Consider the following 13,625-nt stretch of genomic DNA (forward strand, 5'->3'; position numbering starts at 1 on the left):
AACAGAGAGTGGGATAAAGAGCTGATTTTAGAAGCTGAACTTAGGTTTGTCTTTACTTTCTGGTAAACTCAGTCAGCTTCAGTTCCCTCTCAGGTCAGATTCAACTCCTTCTCAGTGTTCCCGTGCTCTGTTCTCCTGGGTGTTATGGAGAGGTTAAAAGGAAACTTAGAGGGCATCCTGACTCCAAGTTCAGAGATGGAGGGAATTTGGTCCTTACCATCTTGTCCTGACATCAGCAATATAAAAGTCTTACTGGCTAGTCATTGAATATCAAGGGGCTCTCCCCATCAAATTTCATGTAGCCCCAAAGGGGCACAGCAGAACATCCTTAAGGCTTTCTAAATTCCAGTGGAAAGTCACTAAAATAGCTGAGATAGGACAGGAATTTAGGAGGAAGTTTAAGTCTTGAGTAAAGTGTGTGTTTTCTGTCTGTCGCCACCACCAGCTGAGGAAAACTCAATTTATTCTTTATTGGTTATTAACACTGGCTAGGCAGGTTTTCTCCAAAAACTATGGTTTGTATCAGAACAATAGAATCAAAACAAAACAAAATAAAATATCTAAAACAAGAGTATGTTGGAAAAAATAGATAAACTTTCTTTTCCTTGCATTCAGGGTATAGCAACCCCACCCAGTGTGCAGTGAGCTTAGAAAGCTTTAGCATTGGAAATTAGGTGAGGGTAATGGAGTGAGGTGACCTGGGTTAATATAGCAAACTATCAGCCTGTTGTACCTGATGAGGAAAACCTAGCATTAGCTCTGATGGAAACAATCTAATTTGTGATTTTGTGGGCAAGTTCAAATTTTACATAATGAGTAAAGAAGTCATTCTAAAACTCATATCGTACCTTGGAAATTTTGAGATGAAAAATTATAATTGTTTTGAGATATCTCTGTATTTCTGAGTGAAATAGTGTTTAGGGGATAGAAAGGAATGAGTCAGGTAAGAAAATCATAACTGTCCATTCCTTCTTGTGTAGGTCTTTAAGTCAGGAGTATATTAATTAGTTGAAATCAACATCACAGCTATCTGAAAGACCATTATTTCAATTAAAGTTCACAAAACATTCCAAAGTAAAACAATTTTTGGCTACTCTGTCATTATGAACTATTCATGCCTCTGCCTTCTTCCATAAATGCAGATGAAGAATAATTTACTGAACATGACATTGGATTCATTTATGCAAGTTCAAACACCTGACATGCAAAAAAAAAAAAAAAGGCAAATACCCACTCACTGTGTCAAGAATTACCCCCTGGGGTACCCCATACCCCATGATTATTAAATCATGTGTAATGTGTCTAAGCACTGTTTGCTTAACTCGTGACAAACACTCTTCAAAATAGCTGGCCTACATGGTCATTCAGAGTTAGCATTTTAATAATTCACACACATGCATATACATATATATGTATACTTACATATATATACGTAGAGAATAAATACATAGAGATACGTACACACATATACAGCGGGGGAGGTGGAATACTATCTTAAACAGTTAAGCAGGAGGTTACTTCCTAGGGATCGGTCCTTGCAATTAGAAATATTTCTATTTTTAATAGTTTTCTTTTCTCTCTCAAGATTATGGGGTGTGTCTGAATACAAATTAATAAACTTTAGGCTCTCCCAGTGTTTTCTGGCTTTTTCACAACTCCCAGGTGCCTATTAATGCATCCTCAACATACATGTCCCCCAGTCTGGCATTAGCAAACCGCCTTGATTGCATCTCAGCATTCTATACATTTCAAGTCATATGGTGGAGGATTGGGGATTGGGGTGGGTATAAGGCATGACATCATTAGATACAGTGTTGTACAGATGGAAATAGCAAAGGAATGACAATGGTGTTTCTAAATATAGCTGTCTACATGGTTTATTTGAGTTCTGACTTTTCAATTTAGGAAAATTATTGACCAGATTATAATGATCACTTCCTCTCAATTACATGATACTTTCAAAATACCCATTAGTTCAGTTTGTTTACTGACTTGATAATGTTTTCAAATTGAATAAAATTAAAATTGAAGATTTCCTCAATAATATGCCTTACTTAATATTATTGTATGTTTTCTCCTCAGAAATAATCCTTTTATAATGAACTTGTGATTATCTTCTGAGAGATGGTATGGTGAAAATACTTCATGCTAGTGCATATTGAATTGTCATTGACTCAATTAAGTGGTTATGTGGAAGTAAATAATCTTTATTTATTCTGACCAAGCAGGAAATGATGAAGTGTTTATTGCACTCAGTGAATTACATTTTTCCTCTTAGAGTAGGTATGAACCAGCAACCAAGTGACAAAGTGATAAGGCAATAAAGTCTTTCTCCCATCTGAAACTGCTGTCCTCACCCAGTAACTTTCAAGTAAGGAGGCAGGCTGAATTAACTGGAGACTTTTAAACTCCTTTTGAGTTAGATTTTTACAAAAGTTGCTTTATTATTTAGTTAAGAGTTGTGATTATCCAAAATATCAGACATATCAATAATTATACATATAATATGTAATATGTAATATATAATATGTAATACATAATATATAATATATAATATGTAATACATAATATATAATGTATAATATGTATATACATGCACACAAACACTAAACTATCTCATAAATTGCACATTTTATTTTCTAATGAGTATTTACTGGGTATCTCTGATATTCCTGACACTGTTCTAGATGCTAAGGAACAGTGATGAACAATACAAGCAAGGCCCCTATTTGCATGGAGCTACCATTCTAGTGGAGTTAGAAAACGAATAAAATAACTGAAATGGGATGTTTCCTGGGAAGTTCTCCTTTTATCCTGGATTTTCAAATGAAGTCACAAACCTGGGAACTGTAGATAATTATATTTCCATGTTATGAAAGTGGTTGCTGTCCTGTTTATTTAAGACTCTCTAAATATAGTATTCAGAGTATATCTAGCTGATACAGCAAATAAACCCTAAATTTGCGATGGCTAAACACAGTAAAAGTTTTTAACAATTGTAACGTTCTAGTGAATGTGTCCCTGGTTGCTGGGCGGCATACTCCGTGTTGCGATTCAGGGAGCAAGGCTCGTTCCTTCTTGTGATTCCTTCCTTTTTAGGGACTCAGAGGTTCCTACATATAGCTGGAGAAAAAGAAAGCAGAGAGAAGAGAATTTCCAATAGTTTTAATGGCCTTGGCACACAGGTGACACATCACTTTCACTCACATACAATTGGAGAAAACTAGTGACACAGCTATGCCCAGGTGAAGGAGGGTCTGGGAAATGGAATCTCTAGTTGGACAGCCATTGCTAAGTGACATCTTCATGCCATGAAAGGGGAACATAGGATTTTAATGGAGAGATGATGTTTCTGGCACATCAAGGGAGCAGGGGAATCTTTAGCTCATCACCCATTTACAGTTCATATCTGTGATGGCCAGAACAAAAAGACAGTGGGAGTGTATTCTTTAAGGAGGGGAAGCTGATAGTTTAATGCCCCTGGCTCTTGGTGAGTTCCTACCAACAGAATGGACCACAGAGGGAGGGAAGGTGGTTAGAGTGAGAGCAAGATGCACTTTCGTCGGCACAAGTCAAGACGTAGTGGGCCAAAGTGAATTTGACATAATGAAATAAGGCTAGGCTTGAGCTTATTTGAAAGGACCCAGCCCAGGAAACATTCTTCTAGGGTGAGAAGACTCCAGGAGAGTCTACATGAGGGTAATTCAAGATAGAAGAAGGCAAAAGGAACTTATATAGTCACCTGGATAAGATCAGATAGCACCAATTAAGTAAGTGGGTATTGTTCTTCTACCTGTCATCTCATTTCATCCTGCAACCTGAAAGAGCCAGCCACATCAGCACCATGATCATAGGAGAGGAAGCTGGAGCAGAGGGTTGAAAAGAGCAGGCCATGTTTACCTCCTTCCTCACAGGCAGTGTGCAAAATTCCCAGACAGGCCTGAGGGTGAGGATGAGGTGCCAGAAAGGATCAGGAGAAGACTTCAATTGCATGTGAGAAGAAAGTGTTGATTGATTTGAGATTTCTATAAATACCTCAAAATTAGACTCTTCTGGCACTGGGAGCCATCTTGCGATAATAATAGGGATGGAGGAAGGCAGCTCCTTCAGGGGTTTGGATAGCAGTAGTGGGAGGAGACTTTTCAGATTGCACTCCACTAAGGTTATTCTATCCGGTGTACCTGTTATAATGACAATAGATGACTGAGGTAAATTTAGACAGTGATAATTCTATGAACAAAAATATTCCAAGGTAACATTGAGGGTGGCTTGAAGACTGTGGCAATGCACCCAACTAGAGAGACTAACAGTGCAGAAGCCCTCAGAACAAAATGATCTCAGTGGGAAGGGACACAACAGGAAGCAGCGTAGGCAGTTCAGAAGCAGGGAAGAGGTAGAGAGGCCAGAGCTGGACAGGCAAGATTGATGGGGTAGGGGTGGGGCTGTTACTTGCGATTAGAGTTTTTGAGGTGTTTGCAGAGCCAGATCTCCTGGGGCCGCAAAAGGCAAGAAGAAAGATTTTAGTCTATGTGCATTTAGCCAATAGAGGGTGTAAATGAAATGAATGACCTGATTTAATTTATGTTTTTAAACTTCTCCATAAGTTCCTTCCATTGTAAGAAAATAAACATATAAATTATATATATGGGTCGGGCATGGTGACTCACGCCTGTAATCCCAGCACTTTGGGAGGCCGAGGCAGGCAGATCAGGAGGTCAGGAGGTCGAGACCATCCTGGCTAACACGGTGAAATCCCGTCTCCTCTAAAAATACAAAAAAAAATTAGCTAGGCATGGTGGCAGGCACCTGTAGTCCCAGCTACTCAGGTGGGTGAGGCAGAATGGCCTGAACCCGGGGGGCGGAGCTTGCAGTGAGCCAAGATTGCGCCACTGCACTCCAGCCTGAGCAACAGAGTGAGACTCCATCTAAAAAATAAAGTAAAAATAAAAATAAAAAATAAATATGTATGTGTATAAATATATACATATAAATATATCTATAGATATATAGATATCTAATATTTGTTTTAAAAGTGTGTAGGTATTCAAACTTCCTCTGAAAAGCTTTATAATTTGCAAAATTCAATACAACTGTTTTTATATATTTTAAAAGAGTATTCCACTTCTACATGAGTGGTTAAATGTTTTAATTATTTTCAATTTCAGCATCTTGTGAATGTCTTTTCTGTTTTAAAATTTTTACTTGTATTTCACGGGATTAAATATGCATTGTTTAGTCCTCTTACAAAGGAGTCTGAGAAATGGAAGCAATTTCTTTAAACAGCCATTACGTTTGCTACAATATTCCTAAGTACAAGCCAGAAAAAATATTGGATACCTTATAAAAGAATGCTTTCTATCATTAAACCTAAAAGAGCCCATGTGAAGATGAAAGAAGGCTTTAGAAGTTATCATGTAATGTTCAGCCATTACTGTTTTACTTGAGTTTCAAAAAAAAAAAATCAGTCAAAACTGATTTATGTTTAATTCTGAAGACAAATTAACTTTAAAAGCCTACTCATGAAAGTGGAGGAATATGCCATTTGCAAAACAGACACCAACCAAGTATTTCAAACGTTTTTATAGAGTATTCACAGAATTCAGTGGAGTGTGTACTTCTCATTTAGTAAGAGTTCTTTATAAAATAAAATGCAATGGGAGGCGGCAGGATAACTTAGCCAAAACAATTAATCTTGTTTTAAATATAATCTTAATGTTTTATTTTGTATGTTATTTTCTCAAAATGGTTATGCATTTCTGTAATCATATAGATAACCTAAGAAAGTTGTTTCAAGAATAAACATGAATTTTGATCATCTTATAAAATGATGGATAACAAAAGTTTCTTCTCTTTAACTTAGTGAACGTATCAAATACTTTAAAAATGTAATTTTACAACCTTAAGAAATATTGATATTTAGAAAAGCAATCTTCCCTAAAATTTTGAAGATATTTTGGCAGGTGGATATTTAAAATACAAATTATTCATTATGTTAAAGGTGTCATTTAAGATTTTTTTTCTGTTTAAACCTAGAAGAAAATAATATCCAAGCAATAATGAAATTTAGAAATCATTTTTGTAATATTATATTTATATTTGAGATACGTTCTACCATCCTAGAAATATAGTACAGTTAATTAGAAACTTAAACCTTTTGACTATAGTGAAACATTTATTTCTATTGAGTCTTGCTATTTTCAAAACTCCAAATAATTAGATTCCAGAGATTTTCAAGAGTTTGCAGTACTGGTAGCGCTAAACATTCAATGATTGCTCTCTGGAAGGCTGCTCTGTGAAGGATTTTGAGGATGTGTCCAGACCTACTGAATAAGAGTGAAATGATCAGTTAGTAGTATTTGCCATGGATATTGCAAGGATGCCAAGGAGGAGCTGTGATTTAAGTACTCCATAGACACCATCTGTATTTCCCACTCTTAGGACCTGGCCAACTGTAGAATATTATGACACTTTTGTACCACGAGAGCATGGTGTTGTTAGATAGGTTGTAGTTTACGGAGAAAATAGTAGGTTTAATGTGATTTTGTTTCATTTTGTTTTCAAGACTTATATATGTAATAAGACTTCAAGTAGTTCTATATTCCAATATTTATTCCTCTTTAGACCAGAATCTAAATCTAAATCTAATGTGAGTGGCTCAACATGTGAGTGGGAAATAGAATCGAATAAAAGGTAGTAGAAAGTATCAGAAAATATTACATGTGGTAAATGCAGGGATTGTTTTGTAAAACTTTTGTGATATGTGTATGTATAACCATATTGTGATATAAAACAAATTATTGTGGGTTGTGGTTAAAACATTTTGAAACTCAGTGGTCTAGATTCTAGCACTTTTACTTCTATGACAGGCTATAGCATTCTGTTGAACGGACACTGAGCTTCTCTGAATAATGTCTGAGTAGTAGACCAGGACAAATGTCTAGGCCAAATGTGTCATTTCCATCTTCTGTCTTATGCCCTGAGTAAAATCTCTAGGCTCATATTGGGTTGATAGTATTTGTTACCTTGGCATACCCTTTTTTCTAGCTGTTGTTATTTTTGACCATTGGAAATTATTTAGAGGCCAAGTCCTCTATCAACTTTATAAAATATGCCAGGTTACCCAGGAAATTAGTCACTCTTCAGTATTTTATATTTTACACTTTTATTTTTCCTTCTTTATAATTATGAGCGTTGAATATTTTGCTGTAGAAGTTTAAATGCCCATTTATTTTAAGAATTCATAATTCTAATGTCTCCTGAAACCACTGTAGAAGACTATTTTTCATTTCATTTATAATCAACACTGATTTCTAATAAGTGATATCTGCTCTAATGTAATTGTTAATTTGTATATATTCTTGGTTTCCATCTTTCTTCACCAGATGGTGTTCACCACACTAAATGTTGTTTCCATTCCTCTAAAATGTAGCATCCCTCCAACTCATTTATTTATTAGAGGTGATCAGGCAAATATTCTGAGCTAGGTCCTCTGAAACAGCCATAGACAAAGCTGTAATATCTACCTTGAAGATATGTTCGCAGGAGCTTAGTAAGAATTTTTTGTCACCCCTGTAACATGATTTGATAAATTTCATAACAGCTCCATGTTCTAAAGTACGTTTATTAGCAAGCTTTGATTTATAATTGAAATGCTCAACCTTCTCCATTTCTTTAGGTTAAAACATTTAGGCAACTGGAATTTGTTAAAATTGAGATGCGTCCTGTCTACTAATTATCTTTACTACATTTGCTTCAATTATAGCTTTTGGCGTAGTGGCGATCATGGCTGAAATGGGATGCTTTATAAGTCATTAGCCAGGATGGGTCAGTATGAGGATCGGGAAATATCTTAGAACTTAAAGAGTCCCTTCCAGGACTAAGACAATGTACCCTGGGGGAAGGACAGGACAAACAAGAACAGAAGGAAGAAATCGAAACAGAAAGATGTATCATCAACATAATTTGACTTTTTAGTTTAGATTGTCCCTACTACTTGATGCTAAGGTACGTTGCTACTTTAAGTGTTTCCTTTGGATCAGCAGCAGCAGCAGCAGCATCATGTGGAAACTTTTTAGAAATATAAATTTCAGACCCCATCCCAGAGCTACTGAATCTCTGGGATGGAGAAAGGCTGTGGGGGAGAGGTGGATAAAAATCTGTCTTTTAGCAGAGTCTGCTGGTGATTCTTATGTGCGATAAAGTTTGAGTACCATTCCTAGAGTAAACACTGAAAAATGGACCTCATAGAAATAATGATACCAGTGAAAAATATATTTTAAATGTAATTTTACAAATAGTTTTCATCCATTTAGTTACATGGATCTCTGTGTGGTATTTGCTGTTGAAAAAAAATAAGGTTACAATTTATCAAGGCTAATGAAAGAAAACATAAGAGATTCAAAGCTAGTGAGATATATTCAATAGTGTATCAAGGAAAAAAAATAAAACAAATGGCCTTATGTTATGTAATAATTTCCTTTACATTTCCTTTCATAGTATAATGACTCCATGCTGACACTAAAAGCTGATTACATATTTGTTGTGTAATTCTAGGACAGCACTTGCATTGAAATACCTCTCTCTAATCCAAAAGATAGAGTTCTTCACTTAGATGTGCAGTTAACGAGTGCTGCCCTTAATGGGGATAATGAAATTATCCTGAGTCCACTACAGTGCACCAAATATATTGTATGGTATTCTCCAGCAACTACAGGCTATAGCGATGAAAGGTATGGTTTGAGTGTGGCATTATATTTCATTGTTGATCCTTAGAAATTAACCTTTAAAATTTGTTTTTTCTTACACTATAATCATTAAAATTACACTTGCTCATAGTTTTAACTTTGTTTAATACTAGTCCCTGAAAAAATGTACTGACTTAGTTAGAGTTAGCTTTTGCTTGCTTCAGTGCAAAAATAGTATTTATCAGAATATCAAATTAAATAATTTCTACATTTCTCCTTTTACCCCCTTTCACTTCACTTTTTACTAAGTAAATCTTTATGGATGCAAAAACTGAACAAATGAAAACAATTGCATGAGGACTAGGGATTAAACTTTCAATTTTCTTGTGAAAATTGATTTATATATTTTACTTCTTAATTAAATACAAATAATTCACTTGGAGGACATAGAGGAATTAAAGTAATTAATTACAGTCACAATGTCCTACAATAAATATCTTGAACTTATTTCTGCTAACTGAAATTTTGCATCCGTTGACCAGTCTCTCCCCAAAGTTTGTGTCCCCTCCACCTCCCAGCGCCTGGTAACAATAATCATTATACTTTCTGCTTCTGAGTTCAATCTTTAAAAATTCTACATATAAGTGAAATTTGTCTTTCTGTGCCTGGCTTATTTTATTTAATGTAACATCCTTCAGAATAACTCTTATTGGTGCTTCAAGTACAGCATCCTACAATAGAAACCAGTAATTGTTATTTTAATGAGTCAGTAAATAAATGAATACATCTGTGAAATTTTAAAGGACAAAAATTATTATTCTGTGAAGCATGAAAATAAGAATATAACATGAAAGATACTATTCTGAAAAAATTATTATTCTGTGAAGCATGAAAATCAGAATATAACATAAGAGATACTATTTTGAAAAAATTATTATTAGAAATATGGGCTGGTCTTTTTGCCCCAATATGACTGCACAGGCTTTGTGAACATATACTGAATCTTGAATTTTCTTTATCAGCATACATTAAAAAAATTTTTGGCTAATACTTACTGTCTGCCTACTCTGTTATCATCATTGGGGTGTGTATTTTACATACATAAACATAAAATTCTCATAGTAACTGTAAGAGGTAAGATTGATTCCTCCTATTTTATAAATGAGAAAATTGAAGCTCAAAAAGTTAAGTGACTTTTTCAAGACTGCACAAGTAAAAGATGACAGAGCTGAGATACCATCCCAGTTATACTTTTTTTTTTTTTTTTTTTTTTTTGAGACAGAGTCTCACTCTGTCGCCCAGGCTGGAGTGCAACGGTGTGATCTCGGCTCACTGCAACCTCTGCCTCCCAGATTCAAGTGATTCTCCTGCCTCAGCCTCCCAAATAGCCGGGATTACAGGCGACCGCCACTACATCCAGCTAATTTTTTGTGTTTTAATGGAGACGGGGGTTCCACCATATTGGCCAGGCTGGTCTCGAACTCCTGACCTCGTGGTTCGCCTGCCTCGGCCTCCCAAAGTGCTGGGATTACAGGTGTGAGCCACCGCGCCCGGCCCCCAGTTATACTTTTTTAGACTGTCACAAGCTCTGCTTCCCTGGGAGTTGAGGATGTGCTGATCATAAAGGAAGTTCTCTAGAGCTATATGTCACTTGATAGCATTCACATGAAAATGCACATGCATTCAACTAAAACTAAATTTGACTTAGTCACAGTTAAAAAGCAGGGCTTTCACTGTTCCACCTTCTGCAAGACATTTAAAATACTCATGTTTAAACATTTTTATTGATCCAACAAGCATTTATTAAACAGATATTAATGACAACAACACTGCTTTTCTTGAATAATGAAGTGATTTTCTCAACCAAAAATGAAGAATTAAAAATACATCTACAAAAAGAGTAGTATGTGTTACAGAGTAGTTGTCAAATGTTGTATTTAAAACCAACTATTTATACTAGTTTGGGGTATACTTCTTCTGCCCAATTTATTACACAAACTAAAACTGCTGACAAAATGTTGTGTATTTCTCTCCACCAGCATTATTTTTCAGCCTGAAATGGCTGAAGAGTTCTGGTATTTACTGAAATTAACTATTGAATTACCAAAACCAACCACAATGCCAGAAATACAGTGCGACCTTGGCAAGTAAGTTCTACTTAATAGATAAAGTTATTGCTTGCAAGAAAAATAATCTATTACAATGTTGTTATAATGCATTCAGTTTCTACAATAAAGAATAAATATATCTTTAGTCATTGAATTTTTTTCCCTAGGGAAGGTTTGATATGTAAACTACCCTGTGGAAAACTTGTCAAATAAAAAGAAATCAGGACTTAGCAAGGAAAGAGTGTTATTCAAAAGGATTATTACAAGGGATAAAAAGGGACCATTGCAATAGGGAAAGACTCCCATCTTAGAAGTCTACAAGGGTTTACAAAATCAAACAGAAAAAAGTTCGTCTTTTATAAAGGAAGGTCAAGCAGATATAGACAGAATCTTTGGAGGGAAAGCTGAACAAGCAAGGGAAAATGGCCAGTGATGTCTAATAGGAAAAGGGTTTTACTGTGGTCAGCTAATTCCCAGGAGAAGCTGAGAAAGGGTCATGTTACTTTGTGTGTCTGCATGCTTGTTTAGGCTTAGGGACAAGCAGAGTTCAGGGGCTGGTGGGAAGGGGAGAAAACTGGCAAACTTTCGTCAAGGCAAAGCAGAGGTAAGCAATGAACAACTGTGAACATTTGGTCAGTGGGTTAATGCCGTGATCCCTTGAGATATGACCATTCCTATTTAGGTAGTTGAGTTCCTACTATTTATCAAGTTTGGTGCTGGTAAATAGGGGTAAACAAGGCATAATCCCTACTTTTAAAGAGTATACACCCTAGTGAGCAAATTAGTGCCTTTTAACTAATTTCTCTCCCTTATCACATCAAGAGTGTTGCATTCTTCCAGTACCAGCTCTTTAGCCAAAACAATGACATTTGAAATTTTTTTTCTTACAGTAGCATAGATATCTAGTATGAAAATATTTTATTCCTATTTTTCTAAGGTATTGTGCATGAGAAAACTTGGGAAATTGGTAATATATGAAGCAGATGCTTACCAAAAAATGATGGGAAATCTGTCATGATTTTTAGTGTATTTTATTCATTATAATTAATGAAGTTTTGGTTATTTTCATTGAATTTCTTCATATGTCCCTGGTGAAAGAACAAATTCATGATTTACAGAGACTTGTTAAATTTGTAGTCTAGAATCATAAAACTGACATATAATGTTCTTTTTAAGATGAATCATTTTATACATATACTTTATATAAAAACAAGAAAATGGTGCTTTATTTGAATTATATAATTTGAATTTATGAACTGAATTCTGCTAAGCACATATTACCTAATTTTCCTCTGTCACAGGGCCATGACATTGTGAAAAACAATGTATGTATGGTGATGATTCCATTCTTTTTATTACAGATTTGATACCTAAATATTTTAATCTTAATTACTCTATATTGTAAGCAAGAAACAGTAAAGAGATATGAAAAACTGTACATAGATAAAATTGTGTTATTATGTTATACTTTAACATTACAGAAAGAATGAAGACAACAAGCTGGATGCTGTACATTAAAAACCATTAGAATTGATAGTTGAGAATTATGAACACTCATTTATTATTTGTTTAGAGCATAAATAGTCACATATTTTGGGCATTTACTCATCATCAATTTGGATCTTGTTAATGTTATCAATGAAAACTTTGTGCATTTATTACTTTGTTATTACGACTAGACTGTGTTAACTTTTTTGGCTGGATTTAGCATTATAAAACAATAAGTAAACATTATTCCTAAAACTGGAATATATTATAATATCTAATATGGGATAACATTAGTTCTCAAAAATAGAGAACCAAGGATTAAAATGTCATTAGTTCATACATAATTATTTTGATTTTGAAACTAAAAGAAGTCATTATATTAGCTTCCTAGGGTTGCCATTCATTACAGGCACCATAAACTGGGTGGCTTAAGACCACAAAAATGTATTGTCTCACAGTTCTGAGGCTAGAAGTTTAAAATCAAGGGTTTACCATGACCATGCTCCTTCTGAAACCTGTAACGGATAATTCCTTGCCTCTTTTAGCTTCTACTTCTTCTTCTTTTTTTTTTTTTTATGTTTTAGAGACAGGGTCTTGCTCTGTCTGTCACTGAGACTGGAGTGCAGGGGCGCAATCATGGCTCACTGCAGCCTCAAACTCCTGGGCTAGAGCGATCCTCCTGCCTCAGCCTCCCAAGTATGTAGGACTACAGGCAAGCCACCATGCCTGGCTATTTTTTAAATTTTTTGTAGAGACACGTTTTTGCTGTATTGCTCAGGCTTGTCTTGAACTCCTGGCCTCAAGTGACCCTCCAGACTCAGCTTCCCAAAGCACTGGGATTACAGGCATGAGCCACTGTGCCTGGTCTCTTTTAGCTTCTTGTGCTTGCCAGCAATGTTTGGCTTTCTGTGACTTGAGATACATCACTCTAATCTCTACTTCCACTGTTATATGGCCATCTTCTGTGTATCTTCACATGATTCTATTTACAAAGACACCAGTCATACTGGATTAAGGGCCTGTCTTACTCCAGTAAGATGTTATCTTAACTAGTTATGTATGCAGTGACTCTATTTCCAGATAATATCACATTCTGAAGTACTAAGAATTAAGACTTCAATATATCTTATGGGGTGACATATTTAAAACCTAGGGGTCATCAAGTTTATGGAATTAACACTAAATAAGTTTATGAATACCAGCAACTTTACTAGCTTTTTTTTTTCTCCCAGGCATGTCACTCAGATCATTCCTTTAGTTAATCGTACGCATGAAACCTTAAAATTGCAAGCAACAAACAGTAATCCTGAAAATTTTGTCCTGGATATTAACAGAAAATCACAAG

At 35.3% G+C, this 13,625-nt stretch overlaps 1 protein-coding gene across 1 annotated transcript in view; it reads left to right on the top strand.

Annotated features, from left to right (window-relative positions):
* Positions 1–13,625, top strand: part of CFAP47 (cilia and flagella associated protein 47) — a 466,299-nt gene that overhangs the window by 368,474 nt on the left and 84,200 nt on the right. The window contains exons 52-54 of the mRNA XM_024240715.2: positions 8,554–8,729; positions 10,724–10,831; positions 13,513–13,624. Of these exons, the coding sequence (XP_024096483.2) occupies positions 8,554–8,729; positions 10,724–10,831; positions 13,513–13,624 (396 nt within the window). The remainder of the gene's footprint in view (positions 1–8,553; positions 8,730–10,723; positions 10,832–13,512; position 13,625) is intronic.

Source organism: Pongo abelii, chromosome X (genome assembly GCF_028885655.2).
Source record: "Pongo abelii isolate AG06213 chromosome X, NHGRI_mPonAbe1-v2.0_pri, whole genome shotgun sequence".
In the NCBI taxonomy this organism is placed as follows: Eukaryota; Metazoa; Chordata; class Mammalia; order Primates; family Hominidae; genus Pongo; species Pongo abelii.